At 42.9% G+C, this 14,413-nt stretch overlaps 1 protein-coding gene across 4 annotated transcripts in view; it reads right to left on the reverse strand.

The window, feature by feature from the left end:
- Window positions 1-14,413, reverse strand: part of sash1a (SAM and SH3 domain containing 1a) — a 118,075-nt gene that overhangs the window by 12,558 nt on the left and 91,104 nt on the right. For all 4 annotated transcript variants that reach the window (XM_048601138.1, XM_048601137.1, XM_048601139.1 and 1 more), the window contains 2 exons: window positions 11,340-11,549; window positions 1,696-1,846 (listed from right to left, as the gene is read on the reverse strand). In XM_048601138.1, coding sequence (XP_048457095.1) covers window positions 1,696-1,846; window positions 11,340-11,549 — 361 coding nt within the window. The remainder of the gene's footprint in view (window positions 1-1,695; window positions 1,847-11,339; window positions 11,550-14,413) is intronic.

Genomic DNA, 14,413 nt, shown 5'->3' on the forward strand with positions numbered 1-14,413 from the left:
AGAAAACAGTTTAGTTTAATAGAGAGAAATGGGTGGGAAGCAGTCATGTGCTGCCTCTGTGCAATGTGGAAAGTGCATGTACCCAGTGTGGCCGCACTTTCAGCTGTCATCCGAATGCTTGGATTTGGGCTCAATGCTTCCAAACTTGAAAAACAGCTGGTGGCAATGTGGTGCACACAAGAAACTGAAGAATACATCTCACAGAAGCGGATCAAAAGCATTTAATGAGCATGTAAAAAGTGATGACTCTCTACAGGAACTGGAAGAGGAAACAGAGACAATGGCCCAGAAAGTCCTATATTTTTGGGGGGAGAATAGTTGTTGCAGTGGGATAGATTGGAATTGGGTGCAGAAATCCTGATACAGTTGATGCGGTGTGAAATGCCCACAAAGTTGATATTTCTGGGTGCCACAGTAGCTAGCACTCCTGCCTCATAGCACCCAGCTGTTTGATTCCAGCTTCAGGTGATTGTCCAGGTGGAATTTGCACATTCTTGCCATGTCTGCGTGGCTTTCCTCCAGGTGCTCTGGTTTCCTCCCACAGTCCAAAGATGTTCAGGTTAGGTGGTTTGGCTATGCTAAATTGTCCGTCGTGTCCAGGGATGGGTGGGCTAGGTGCATTAGCCATGAGAAATGCAGGGTTTAGGGATACAGTAGGAGGGGTGGGTCTGGTTGGGATGCTCTTTGGAAAGGTGGTCGTGGACTCAATGGGCTGAAAGGCCTGCTTCCACACTGTAGGGATTCTGTGATTCTATGGGACATTTACCCAGTGCCTGGAACCCTCCATAGGAGTCCTCAACTCAGTCAGTGTTAGAGATTTCAGATGGTTCTGACTCAATTAAGTTTCATAGCTACTCAGAAAGGGTCAGAGGTTTAAATCCACTAATTCCTGGATAACTATTAAATTGAATCCCCAATTAACCACTCTGATCCAAACCCGCCCACAAATACACACTCCCAGACCCCGACACACCAACCTACCCCAATTCGGCCAACCTCATCCACTGTACATCCTACCCAAAACAAACCCTCAACCTACCCTAGGCACTTGTTGTGTACCTGTCACCCTAAACCCCTCCCCCGGCTGGACTAAAGAAACGGGGATGTAAGGATGTGTATTGTATATATTTGTTTGTCTGCAAGGACTAATTGGATCAAATGTTTCTTAGTTCACACCCTTATGGCATTCGATACACTAAATGTGACGTGACCAGCTTCACTCGCATTCCAAAAGCAAATCAAAACTCAAAAGAAAATTAAAGGAAGGAAGAAAGAATTTCAGTTTCCACACAAGATTATCTTCCAGAAACATGAGGAAATTGATAAAAAGGTATATTGTTTAAACAAAGATAAAAATGTCTATAGGTGTAAAGCAGAGACTAAGGGAGGGGAATGTATGGAAAGCCTGAAAGGCTGAAATAGGTGCATAGAAATTAGTGCCCTCTTCCTGTGCTGTAAAGTTGTACGATTATACTGATAACATTTCATATGCAAGCCAGCAAGTGTTTTTGTAAAAGTAATTATTTTCTTTAAATGTATTCGAGATGTTTCAATGCCTCCAAAAAAAGATCCAAGGATTCTTGTATCTTATTAACATTAACCAAGGTGATGCAACCATCAAGATGAGCTTTTATTCTGGGACTTGCCTCAATCACGTGACCACAATGTTTATTTCCAATAAAACGTTGCTCTTACTGTCATATTCGTGCAGGAAATCAACAGCTGTCAGCAGCTGGGATCTGTGCTGTGGTTCCAGAATGTTGAGTTCATCCAGGTCCTCTTCTTGCAGCAGCTTAAATGTGTCCAAATCCTCGTATCCATTCAGTAGTAGAGTTGGCATGTGCTGCTGTAAATGGAAGAAACAAGATTTACAGAAACTGTTAAATGGGACTGGTGGGTGAGATCAAAGCACTCACTAAACGGTCTGCTCCTGTAGCATATATGGCCAACCTCCTAATCCCTGATATGACAGTGGAGAAACTTGGAATAATTATGCATTAATAAATGAATGGATTTTTAAAAATTCATTCAAGGGATTTGGGCGTCTCTGGCTAGGCCAGCATTTATTTCCCATCACTAACTGACCAGAGGGCACTTAAGTGTCAACCACATTGATGTGGGTCTGGAGTAACTTGTAGGCCAGACCAGGTAAGGATTGCAATTTCCTTCCCTAAAAGGACATTAGTGAACCAGATCGCTTTTTCTGGCAATCCACAATGGATTCACGGTCTTCAACAGACTCTTAATTCCAGATTTCTAATTTGAATTCAAATTCCAACATCTGCCATGGCAGGATCCAAAGTTGGGAATGTTACCTGGGTCTCTAGATTAAAAATCCAGTGATAATACCACTAGGTCATCACCTCTGTCAAAGGCAAACTGTGTTTTGCTAACTTGGATGAGTGGTTGGCAAATATATTGTTATGAATGGATTCTTCGATAGAATTTGAGACAGGAATGGTGACAGAAGTGCAGTTGACATTTTGTAATGAACAGAATCAGATTAAACAGACAGTGACTAAGGGGGAAAAAGTCGACAGCAGTGGTGGATGACTGTTTTAATGACTAGAAGAGATGTATATTGTTGTTCCCTGGTGATTTACCTCATCAGTTCAAGGGTTGTAATGTCACTGGCTAGGCCAGTATTTACCACATTTGAGGTGGTGGTGTGAATAACTGATGTCCATGTGGTGCAGACACACCCACAATACTGTTAGGTGGGACAGTTCCAGAATTTGAGCCAACAATGAAGTAATGGTGATACAGTTCCACATCAGGATGGTCTGTGGCTTTGAGAGGCATGTGCAGATGGTAGTGCCCATGTATCCGATTGCCCTTGTCCTACTAGGCTATAGAACCCACAGGTTTGAAAAGTATTAAGACCACTACTCTTTTCTTATCATAGAATCCCTAGTGCAGACAGAGACCGTTTGGCCATTCGAGTGTGCATGACCCTCTGAAAAGCCTCCTAACGTGCACATCTTTAGGCTGTGGGAAGAAATTGGAGAACCCAGCGGAAACCTACACAGACATGGGGAGAATGTGCAAACTCATCACAGACAATTAGAAGAAATTGCAGGGCCCCTAGGAGAGGTATTCGTAACATCGACAGCCACAGGTGAGATGCTAGAAGGCCAGAGGATGGCTAATGCTGTGCCATTATTTAAGAAAGACTGCAAGAAAAAGCCAGGAACTGCACACTAATGAGCCTGAGGTAAGTGGTGGGTAGGTTGTTGAAGGGGATTCTGATAGACACGATCTACATGCATTTAGAAAGGAAAGGACTGATTAGGGATAGTCAGCTTGGCTTTGTGCATGGGAAATCGTGTCTCTCAAGTTTGATTGAGTTTTTTGAAGAGGTGACAAAGAAGATAGATGAAGGCAGAGCAGTAGATGTTGTCTACATTGTCTTTAGCAAGGCTTTCGACAAGGTACTGCATGGCAGACTGGCTAATAAGGTTAGATCATATGGGAATCTGGGACAAGCTAGCCAAATAGATACAAAATTAGCTTGATGGTAGGAGACAGTGGGTGGTGTTAAAGGATTGTTGTTCAGACTGAAGGTTTGTGACTAGTGGTGTGCCACAAGGATCAGTGCAGGGTCCACTTTTGTCTGTCATTTATATAAACAATTTGGATGAAAATGTAGGGTTATGGTTAGTAAGTTTGTGGGTGACACCAAAATTGGTGGTAAAATGGACAGTGAAGAGGGTTATCTAAGAGAACAATGGGACCTTGATCAACTGGGCCAGTTGATTCAGATAAATGTGAGGTGTTGCGTTTTGGTAAGACAAACCAGGGCAGAATTTATACAGTTAATGGTAGGGCTTCGGAGAGTGTTATTAAATAGAGAGACCTAGGGGTGCAGGTGCATTGTTCCTTGAAAGTGGTGTCACAAGTAGATAGGGTGGTGAAGACAACGTTTGGCATGCTTGCCTTCATTGGTTAGAGCACCGAATACATGGGTTGGAATGTCATGTAATAAGCTATTGAGAAGGCCACATTGAGTAGTGTAGAATTATGGTCATCTTATTATAGGAATGCTATAATGAAATGAAAATAGTGCAAAAAAGATTGGCACGGATGTTACCCAAACTAGAAGATTTGAGTTATAAAGGAGAAGCTGGATAGGCTGGGACTTCTTTCTCTAGAGATGAGGAGGCTGCGGGGTGGTCTTATAGAGGTTTAGAAAATCACCAGAGGCACAGATAAGATGAATTGCCAAGATTTTTTTGAGTAAGGCAGTGCAAAACCAGACAGCACAGGTTTAAGCTGAGGGGGGAGAGATTTAAAAGGGACCTGAGGGGCAACTTTTTAATGCAGAGCATGTACGTGAAATGAACTGCCAAAGGAAGTGATAGAGGTGAATGCAGTTACAACATTTAAAAGTCATTTGGACATGGATAGGAAAGGCTTAGAGGGAAATGGGTCAAACGCAGGCAAATGGGACTAGTTCAGTTTAGGAAATCTGGTCAGCATTAATGAGTTGGGCTGGAGGATCTGTTTCCATGCTGTGTGACTCTAAGGCTGGAATTGAACCTGGGTCCCTGGCAGTGTGAAGTGGCAGTGCTAACCACTGTATCATTGTGTCACCCTGTATGTTAATTTATTGCATTACATATGTTAAGAAACTGGATTTGGGTGCAAAGAGCCTAATATCATGTTGAAAGATAACAAAAGTCAGGAACACAGTTTACAAGGACAGTAGAAAAGAATATCACAGAGGCAATTATAGACTGGTGAAAGGAGCAGACACATAGCAGGTAAAGCCTAAGGCAGGGAATTACTGAATGTTTAATTTTGACTGGTAAAGTCAGAACAGGCTGATAAGCTGAAGGGAGTTTAAAGGGAATCCAGAAGCAGAGAGACTTGGGAGTGTAGGAATGCAAGTCTTGATGGTGACAGGACAACTTGAAACGGCTGTTACTAAGTTGTACTGGTCCTTGGTTTTATGAACAGAGAATAAAAACAAAAACATCAGTTAGGTACCAGCTGAAATGTAACGCCCAATTCTGAGGATTACACTTTAGGAAAGATGGCTTGGTGAAGTGTAAAGTCAGCATCTTTTCATTTTACTGTACATCTGTGGATATACGTAGGAAAAGAATACTTTTAAAAACCAAGAATTGGGAAAGGGATTGCTGCACTTTTTGAAAGCAAGCTACCAATGTTTATTGTAAGTGCTGTTTATATTGTTGCTTGTTCAAGCAGTAAGGGCAGACAATGGCAAATGGACTGGCACCAAGAGAATGTCCACAAAGGTCGGCAACAAGTAGGTGATTGGTCTGTGGAGTGGTGACCAGTTGTTGATGACAAAGGCGTTCTGTCTGCCAACAACCATGTGATCCCAAGTGACTGAACAGCTTATGGGTAACAGAAGCCTTGGACCTTTAGACGAAGAGTCATGTTCTGCAGTAAGAAACACCTAAAGCCAGTTTATACTCCCTCACCATTTGTTGTAAGCTGTTGCTATAAGCAATAAGCCAGAGACTTTGTAAGCTTTGAACCAGATACTCTTTGCTTCCTGCAAGCAAGTGAAAGTACCTGGAGAAGAGAGATTGAGGAATGGCAAGCCAAAAGATCATCTCAGCAAACCCTGTGGGCAGGGACCATTATACCACCTTCCCAGTTTTTCCCTCTGCCCATAACACCAATATTTCTTTTGTGTCTGTCTACATGTGTATGTAGGGGGAGCTTTAACCAGTAGAGGTATATAACAACAGTTCATAGTTGTTTAGCTGTAAATAGAATCTATTTATTTGGAATAAACAGCAATTCTTGTTCAGTGCAGAAACATGGTCCATACTTTTTGTCAACTTGGGTAGAAATTGATACACAAATTGGAGAATGTTGCACGATTTTATAAATTCTAACTTCTGTGAGGTGTCTGGGAAAAATGGGGCTTGATTTTCATCATGCTATCCCAGTAAGCCAGGATGGAGAATGCAGGAGTGATTTCTAGAATGGTACCAGGATTAAAGACCTAGGTTACATGGAAACATAGAAGTTAAAATCAGGAGGACACCATTCGGCCCTTTGACCCTGCTTCACCATTCATCACAATCATGGCTCATTGTCTAACCCTGCTTTTTCCCAAAACCTTTGATCCCATTCGCCCCATGTGCTATACCCAGCCGCCTCTTGAATACATTCAATGTTTTGGCATCAACTACTTCCACAGGCTCACCACTCTTTAGATGAAGGTTCTGGACACACACACCATCGGGAACATCCTCCCTGCATCTACTCTGTCCAGTCCTGTTAGAATTTTACATGTCTCTATCAGATCCCCTGTCATTCGTCTGAATTCCAGCAAAAACAATCCTAACCTAATCAATCTCTCCTCATACTTCAGTCCCGCCATCCCGGAATCAGCCTGGTAAACCTTCGCTGCACTCCCTCAAAAGCAAGAGAATCCTTTCTCAGAAAAGGAGACCAAAAAACTGCACATAATATTCTAGGTGTAGCCTTACCAAGGCCCTGTATAACTGCAACAACACATCCCTGCTCCTGTACTTGAAACTTCTTGCAATGAAGGCCAACATACACTTGCCTTCTTTACCACCTGCTGTAGCTGCATGCTTACCTTCAGTGACTGATGCACAAAGACACCCAGGTCCCGCTGCACACTCCCCTCTCCTAATTTACAGCCATTCAGGTAGTAATCTGCCTCCTTGTTTTTGTTTCCAAAATGAATGACTTCATATTTATCCAAATTATACTGCATCTGCCATTGATTTGCCCACTCACCCACCCTGTCCAGATCATGCTGAAGGATCTCTGCATCCTTGTCACAGTTCACCCTCCCACCCAACTTGGTATCATCTGCAAACTTTGAGATGTTACATTTTGTTCCCTCATCCAAATCATTAATATATATTGTGAATAGTTGGGGTCCCAGCACCGATCCCTGTGGCACCCCACTAGTTACTGCCTGTCAATTTGAAAAAGACTCATTAATTCCTAGTCTTTGTTTCCTCTCTGTCAACGAGTTTTCTATCCATCTTAATACACTTGCCCCCAATCCCATGGACATTAATCTTGCATAATAGTCTCTTATGTGGCACTTTGTCAAACGCTTTCTGAAAGTCCAAATATACCAGATCAACTGGCTCCCCTTTGTCAACTCTGCTAGTTACATCTTCACGGAATTCCAACAGATTTGTCAAGCATGATTTCCCCTTGATAAATCCATGCTGACTCTGTCTGATGGTGCCACTACTTTAAAATACTCCACGATAAAGTCCTTGATAGTGGATTTGGAATTTTCCCCACTACCGATGTTAGGCTTTATTGGTCTATAATTCCCTGTTTTCTCTCTATCTCTCTTTTTGAATATTGGAGTAACGTTCCCCTCCAATCTGCAGGGACTGTTTCAGAGTCTATTGAATCTTGGAAGATGACCACCAATGCAACTATTTTAGAGCCACTTCCTTTAAGTACTCTGGGATGTAGATCATCAGGCCTTGGAATTTGTCCGCCTTCAATCCCATTAAGTTTCTCAGAACCGTTTCTCTACTAATATTGATCTCCCTCAATTCTTCCCTCTCACTAAATCCTGCGTTTTCCAACATTTCTGGTATCTGATTTGTGTCCTCTTTCGTGAAGACAGAACCAAAGTATGTATTCTGTTGGAACTTCTCCTTCAATTCCTCCCACTTCCTACAGACAAAGGGGGTGGCCGTGGGTACCGGCATGGGCCCAAGCTATGCCTGCCTCTTTGTAGGATGCGTGGAACAGTCCCTCTTCCGCAGCTACACTGGCCCCATCTCTCACCTCTTCCTCCGTTATATCGATGACTGTATCGGCGCCGCCTTGTGCTCCCACGAGGAGGTCGAACAGTTCATCCACTTTACTAACAACTTCCACCTGGACCATTTCTGATGCCTCTCTCTCCTTCCTGGACCTCTCTGTCTCAATCTCTGGTAACCACCTGGAAACTGATATCTATTTCAAGCCCACCGACTCCCACAGCTACCTAGAATACACCTCCTCCCACCGACCTTTCTGCAAGCATGCCATCCATTTCTGAAGAAGGATCCAGACTCGAAACATCAGCTTTCCTGCTCCTCTGATGCTGCCTGGCCTGCTGTGTTCATCCAGCTCTACGCCTTGTTATCTCAGCCTCCAGCATCGGCAGTTCCTACTATCTCTATGTATTCTGTTGCTCAGCCATTTCTTTGTTCCCTATTATACATTCCCCGTTTCTGTCTGTAGGGGACCTACATTTGTTTTCACCAATCTCTTTCTCTTCATGTATCTATAGAAACTCTTAGTGTCAGTCTTGATGTTCCCTGTAAGATTACTTTTGTATTGTATTTTCCCCTTCTTAATCAATCCCTAGGTCCTCCCTTGCTGAATTCTTAACTGCTCCCAATCCTCAGACATATTATTTTTCTTGGCCAATCTGTATGCCTCTTCCTTGGATTGGGTACTATCTCTAATTTCCTTTGTGAGCCACGGATTGGCCCTCTTACCCATTTTGCTTTTGTCCCAGATAGGAATAAACAGTTGTTTCAGTTTCTTCCATGCGTTCCTTGAATGTTTGCCATTATCTATCCACGGTCATCCCTTTAAGTAACTCTCCTCAATCTATCAAGGCCAACTCATGCCTCATATCTTCATAGCTTCCTTTATTAAGATTCAGCACCCTAGTCTCTGAATTGACTACCTCACTCTCCATCTTGATTAAAAATTCTACCATGTTATGGTCACTTATCCTCAAGGGGTCTCACAGACATAGATTGGCAATGATTCCCTTCTCATTACACAGTACCCAGTATAAAATGGTCTGCTTTCTAGTTGGTTCCTCCACATATTGGTCAAGAAAATCATCCCAGGAATATACACTCCAGAAATTCCTCCTCTATGGCATTGTAGCTAATTTGATTTGTCCAATCTATGTGCAGATTAAAATCACCAATGATCACCGATATTCCCTTATCATATGCATCTCCAATTTCCTGTTTAATGCCGTTCTCAACATCACCATGCAATATGGGTGTCTATATACGATTCCCACTGATGTTTTTTTGCCCCTTGGTATTTCTCAACTTAACTCATTCAGACTCCACATCGTCAGAGCTAATATCCTTTCTCGCTATTGTGTTAATTTCCTTTTTAACCAGCAATGCCAGTCCACCACCTTTTCCGTTTTTGCCTTTCCTTCCTAAATACTGAATACCCTCGGACATACAGTTCCCATCCCTGGTCACCCCGCAGCCATTTCTCCATAATCCCAATTATAGTACCGTTTACATCTATGTGCACAATTAGTTCATCCACTTTATTGCAAATGTTCCATACATTAAGGCATTAAACTTTTAAGCTTGTCTTTTTAGCACTGTTTGTCTCACTCTTATTTTTCTTGATAGCTCTGTCTGAATTTTGTCCTTCGTTTCTCAGCCTATCACTTTACTTATTCTCTTTTCTATCTTTTGTTTTGGTCCTTGCTCCCTCCTTCTCTGACTCCTTACATAGTTTCCCAGCCCCTTGGCATATTCATTTAAACCTTCCCCAGCTGGTCCAGTAAACACGCTCCCTAGGACATCAGTCCCAGTCCTGCCCAGGTGTAACCTGTCCAATTTGTACAGGTCCAACCTCCCTCAGAACCAGTCCTAATGCCACAGAAATTTGAAACCGACCCCCTGACACCACCTTTTCAGCCACGTATTCATCCAATATATCCTGTCATTTCTACTCTGAACAGCACATGGCATCAGTAGTAATCCTGAGATCACAACCTTTGAGTCCGATTTCTTAACTTTCTTCCTAGCTCCCTGTATTCTGCCTTTAGGACCTCATCCCTTATTTTAACTATTTCATTTGTATCGATGTGTACCACAACCACTGGCTGTTCACCCTCCCCCTCCAGAATATCCTGTACCCGCTCCGTGACATCCTTGACCCGAGCACGAGGGAGGCACCATACCGTCCTGGAGTCTTGTCTGTGGCCACAGAAACGCCTGTCTACTCCCCTTACAATTGAGTCCCAAATAGCTATTGATCTGGCACACTTTTTACCCCTGCCCTCTACAGCAGAATAGCGGTGCAATGAGTTTGGCTGCTGCTGCATTCCCCTCAACAGTATTCAAAGCAGTGTACGTTTTGCAGGGGAATGGCTACAGGAAATTTCTGCACTACCTGCCTATCTCTCTTGCTCTGTCTGGTGGTCACCCATTGCCCTTCCTGCCTGCAGAGTCTGAGCCTGTGGTGTGACCACGCCTCTGTATGTGCTATCCACAATACTCTTTGCCTCACCGATGTTCTGCAGTGTCCCCAGCCGCCGCTCCAGGTCTGAAACTTGAGCTTCCAGGAGCTGTGGCTGGAGACACTTCCTGCACACATGCTGACCCCGGGGACTGGAACTATCCCCAGCTTGCCACATGGAGCAAGAGGAGCAAACCAAAGTTTTGAGCTCTCCTGCCATGCTTTACCTCTTTAAATTACACCTTGGATACATTAGATTAATTCAAATCCAAGGAAGTTGGGATTTGAATGAGGAATTTAATAATCTGGGATAGGTAGTAGGGAAAAAAAAAACTGTTTTCTATTGGTAGAAGGGTTGCTATCTGTAAGGCATAAGGATGATTGTCAGAAGAACCAGAGATGACATGTGAATTTTTTTTAAAACCATGTGCGTATTTTTATGATCTAGAATATGCTGCCTTAAGGAGTGATGAAAGAAAATCCAATAACTTTCAAGAGGAAATTAGATAACTAACGGTGTTTTGGGAAAGAACTGAGAGGTGCATCAAATTTTGCAGCTTTTTCAAAAGAACTGGCACAAGCATAATGGGAAGAACAACCCCACTCTGCACAGCATCAATTCCATTCTGCACTGTATCATTTTACGATTCCAACTTTTCGTAGGTTTGCTCCTGGATGAAAATCGGAAGCTGGCTCCTAGGGCCTGGCGGATAAATTGGAGAATCTCTTGCAGGTCTGTTAATAGACAAGTCAGTGGACCTTCTCATTGGCCTGCTCCTGGGACCTAGAGGAAATCCAAAGAACCTTATGGATCTTTATTGTTGTAGAGAATGAAATAGTATTGGATCCTAAATATATCACAGGGCCCAGATTTCAATATATTTCGAAGGTACCTGCGTGTTTTTGGTGGCCACCCTAATAAAGCCTTTACCACACTTTTTTTGTTGCGTTCCTGTGGTATCGAGACAAATTGGCTCTAATCGTTTGCAAGAGAATTACTGTGTCCTTTTAAAATCATTACGTGTAGTCTATTTTTGTGCTTGAATTCAAAATTTGTTCTTTTTTCGGACAATTGTACTATTGCGTGTTTGTTGAATATGGGTGTGGTTACATTAAATCACAAAACCAACCTGCAGACCAATGCGCTGAAGGAGATCCTGAACATTTTGGGGTTTTGGGTGTTTGGTGCCCCGTCTCCGTCTCTTTGGCCGTTTTGGTTTCTCCACTTCATTATTCACAATATCCACGTAGATGAATTTGAATGTCCCAACCTTATTGTTCAACAGCCCCATCCAGGTTCCTCCTGGTGGTTTGCTGATTATATCTATAATATCTCCTTTCTGGAAAACAGGTCAGAAACAGCAAGAGAAAATACAAAGCTCATAATAAAATCTGTGTATTTACACAGTGCATTTATCTCGTGCCTTTCATGAAATCAGGACATTTCAAAGTCACTGAAGTATTTTATGAAGTGTCCTCACCGTTGTAAGGTAGAAAATAGAAACAGAAAGGCACCACAAATGACCACACTGAGATAACTTGACCAGAGATTATAACAAATAATCTGGGTATTCTGTGATGATCAGATGATGAAATAACATCTTGTAAGTCTCTTCACCATCCACAAGACTCAAGAACATGGCATGATGGAACACTTGCTTGGTTAATCAGTATTTAATAGGCTTAACACCGTTGAGGGCAGAGCACTTCACTTGATCATTGTCCGTCAACTCTATAATGCTAATATCTACCATTGGAAGCTGCAGTTACAGTATGCATTACATATGGGATATTTGGCTTTGTGAATTGGGACAGCCAATACAAAAACAAGGTGGCACATTGAAAAATTTACAAATTTCTGGTTAGGCATCAGGTGAAGTTTTGTATACAGTTCTGGGTAAAATTCTTTGGGAGTTCATCAAGGCTCTGGAGAGGATGCAGAGGTCAACTGGAACAAGAGAGTTCAATTATGTGAACAGATGGGATGTTCATCCCACAGCAGGACAGATGAATGCATGGCTGAGGAGCTAGTGCAAGAGGCAGGGATTTAGATTTTTGGATCATTGGGATCTCTTCTGGGGCAGAAATGACCTAACATGAGGGACATGAAGGCACTTGAACTGGAGGGGCCCAATATCCTAGCAGGGAGATTTGCTAGAGTTATTCAGGAGGGTTTAAACTAGTCTGGCAAGGAGGTGGGTCCCTCATTAGTAGTGAAACAAGAGAGAAGATTGAGGCTGGTACAGAAGTTAAAGACAGCAAGTAAAACAGACAAGGTAGGTGAGAGCACCACAGAGAATGAGGGAAGAATGATGAATTAAAATGCATTTATTTCAATGCAAGAGGCCTGACACGTAAGACAGATGAACTCAGGGCATGGATGGGAACATGGGACAGGGATATCATAGCTATGGGAGGGACAGGACTGGCAGCTCAATGTTCTGGGCTCTAGATGGTATAGGTTAGATAGAAGGGGAGGCAAGAGAGGAGGGGGAGTGGCATTTTTGATTGGAGAAAACATCACAGCAGTACTTAGAGGGGATATTCCTCGGGTATCATCCAGTGAAGCTATATGGGTGGAACGGAGGAATAAGAAGGGGATGATCACTTTGACGGGACTATACTATAGGCCCCCAGTAGTCAGTGCGATATTAAGTAACAAATATGTCAGGAAATTGCAGATAGCTCTAAGAACAAAAGGGTCGTAATAGTAGGGGATTTTAACTTTCCAAGCATGGACTAAGACTGCTACAGTGTTAAGGGCTTAGATGGTGAGGAATTTGTTAAGTGTATTCAAGAAAACTCTTAAACAATGTGTCGAGGGCCCTACTACAGAAAGGGGTAAAACCTGACCTCCTCTGGGAAATAAGGCAGGGCAAGTAACTGAGGTGTTAGTGGGGGAGCACTTTGGGATCAGTGACCATAGGTCTATTAATTTTAAAAAATAGTTATGGAAAATGATAGGCCTGACCCACAAGTTAAAGTTCTAAATTGGACTAAGGCCAGCATGTTCCTGCTAGTGTGAGGGCAAGGCTGGCAGGAGTAGGGAACTATGGATGATTGGAGATATTGAGGCTCTGGTCAGGAAAAAGGAGGAGGCATTTGTCAAGTATAGACAGTTGGGATCAAGTGAATCCCTTGAGGAGAATGGGGGGTGGGGAGTGTATAGGAGTAAATTTAAGAGGAAAATTGGGAGGGCAAAAAGGGCAATGAAATCACTTTTAAAATAAGCTTGGATATCCCTGTGATTGATTCACTCTAAATTTAGTCAAAAATTAACACTATGTAAAAGAGCCTGTCCCACCTCACTTTCCTCCTCAGTTACTAGAAATGGGATATCTTCAAGGGAGTCCAAATGAAATTGTGCCCATTTTTTGCACTGGGCCAAGTCCCTGTCCATAGGATAATCAGAGACATTGCTGCAAAGATAAAAAGCCCCAAAAACAGACCCCTTCTTTCATTTTTGGGCAATTGTATCTGAAATTACCAGATTACAGACCTGCTACTGAAAACAACAAATGCTGGAGATCACAGCTGGTCAGACGGCATCTATGGAGAGACAGCAAGCTAATGTTACTAGTCTAGATGACTCTTCATCACAGCTGAAGTGAAGCGTGGAGAGGGACGGCATTTACGCTATAGTGGGGTGGGGGGTGATGTGGTGTATGGCAGTGGTAGGTGTAGAGTGCTGGTGGAGAAGAGATGTTGATAGCTCAGATTAAGTGATTGGAATATGAGAAAGGAACAATAATGGTGTGTCTAACTGCCAGACTTGAAAGAGAAGACAGTCTCACTAGGGTGGGGGGAGTGGAGCAAGGACACGGTGACAGAGAATGTATCAAGTAAAGCTAAAAGAGAGAGAAGGAACAGGAGCTGGTTCACAATTTGAAGGTGTTGAACTCAATATGAAGTCCAGAAGGCTGTAAAGTGCCTAGCCTGAAGATTCAAAAAAGATGGGTCTAACCTGAACTGGAAAGAGATCAACATCTCAGCAGGGAGATACGCTCATTCATAACGGAGTCTTTATACTGATAGACAGGGGGAGTGGAGGAATTCTAAGTAGCTGTGTAAATGGAAGGATTGATGGGGAAGGTTCTGAATGCGAGTGCAGCAAGTCAATTGGAAAAGAAAGACGAGAGAGTTAGAGTACGTAGTAACTCTGAAGAACTAAACTGCATTTATTTCAATGCAAGGGGTCTTACAA

This window comes from Rhincodon typus, chromosome 9 (genome assembly GCF_021869965.1).
Source record: "Rhincodon typus isolate 14 chromosome 9, sRhiTyp1.1, whole genome shotgun sequence".
In the NCBI taxonomy this organism is placed as follows: Eukaryota; Metazoa; Chordata; class Chondrichthyes; order Orectolobiformes; family Rhincodontidae; genus Rhincodon; species Rhincodon typus.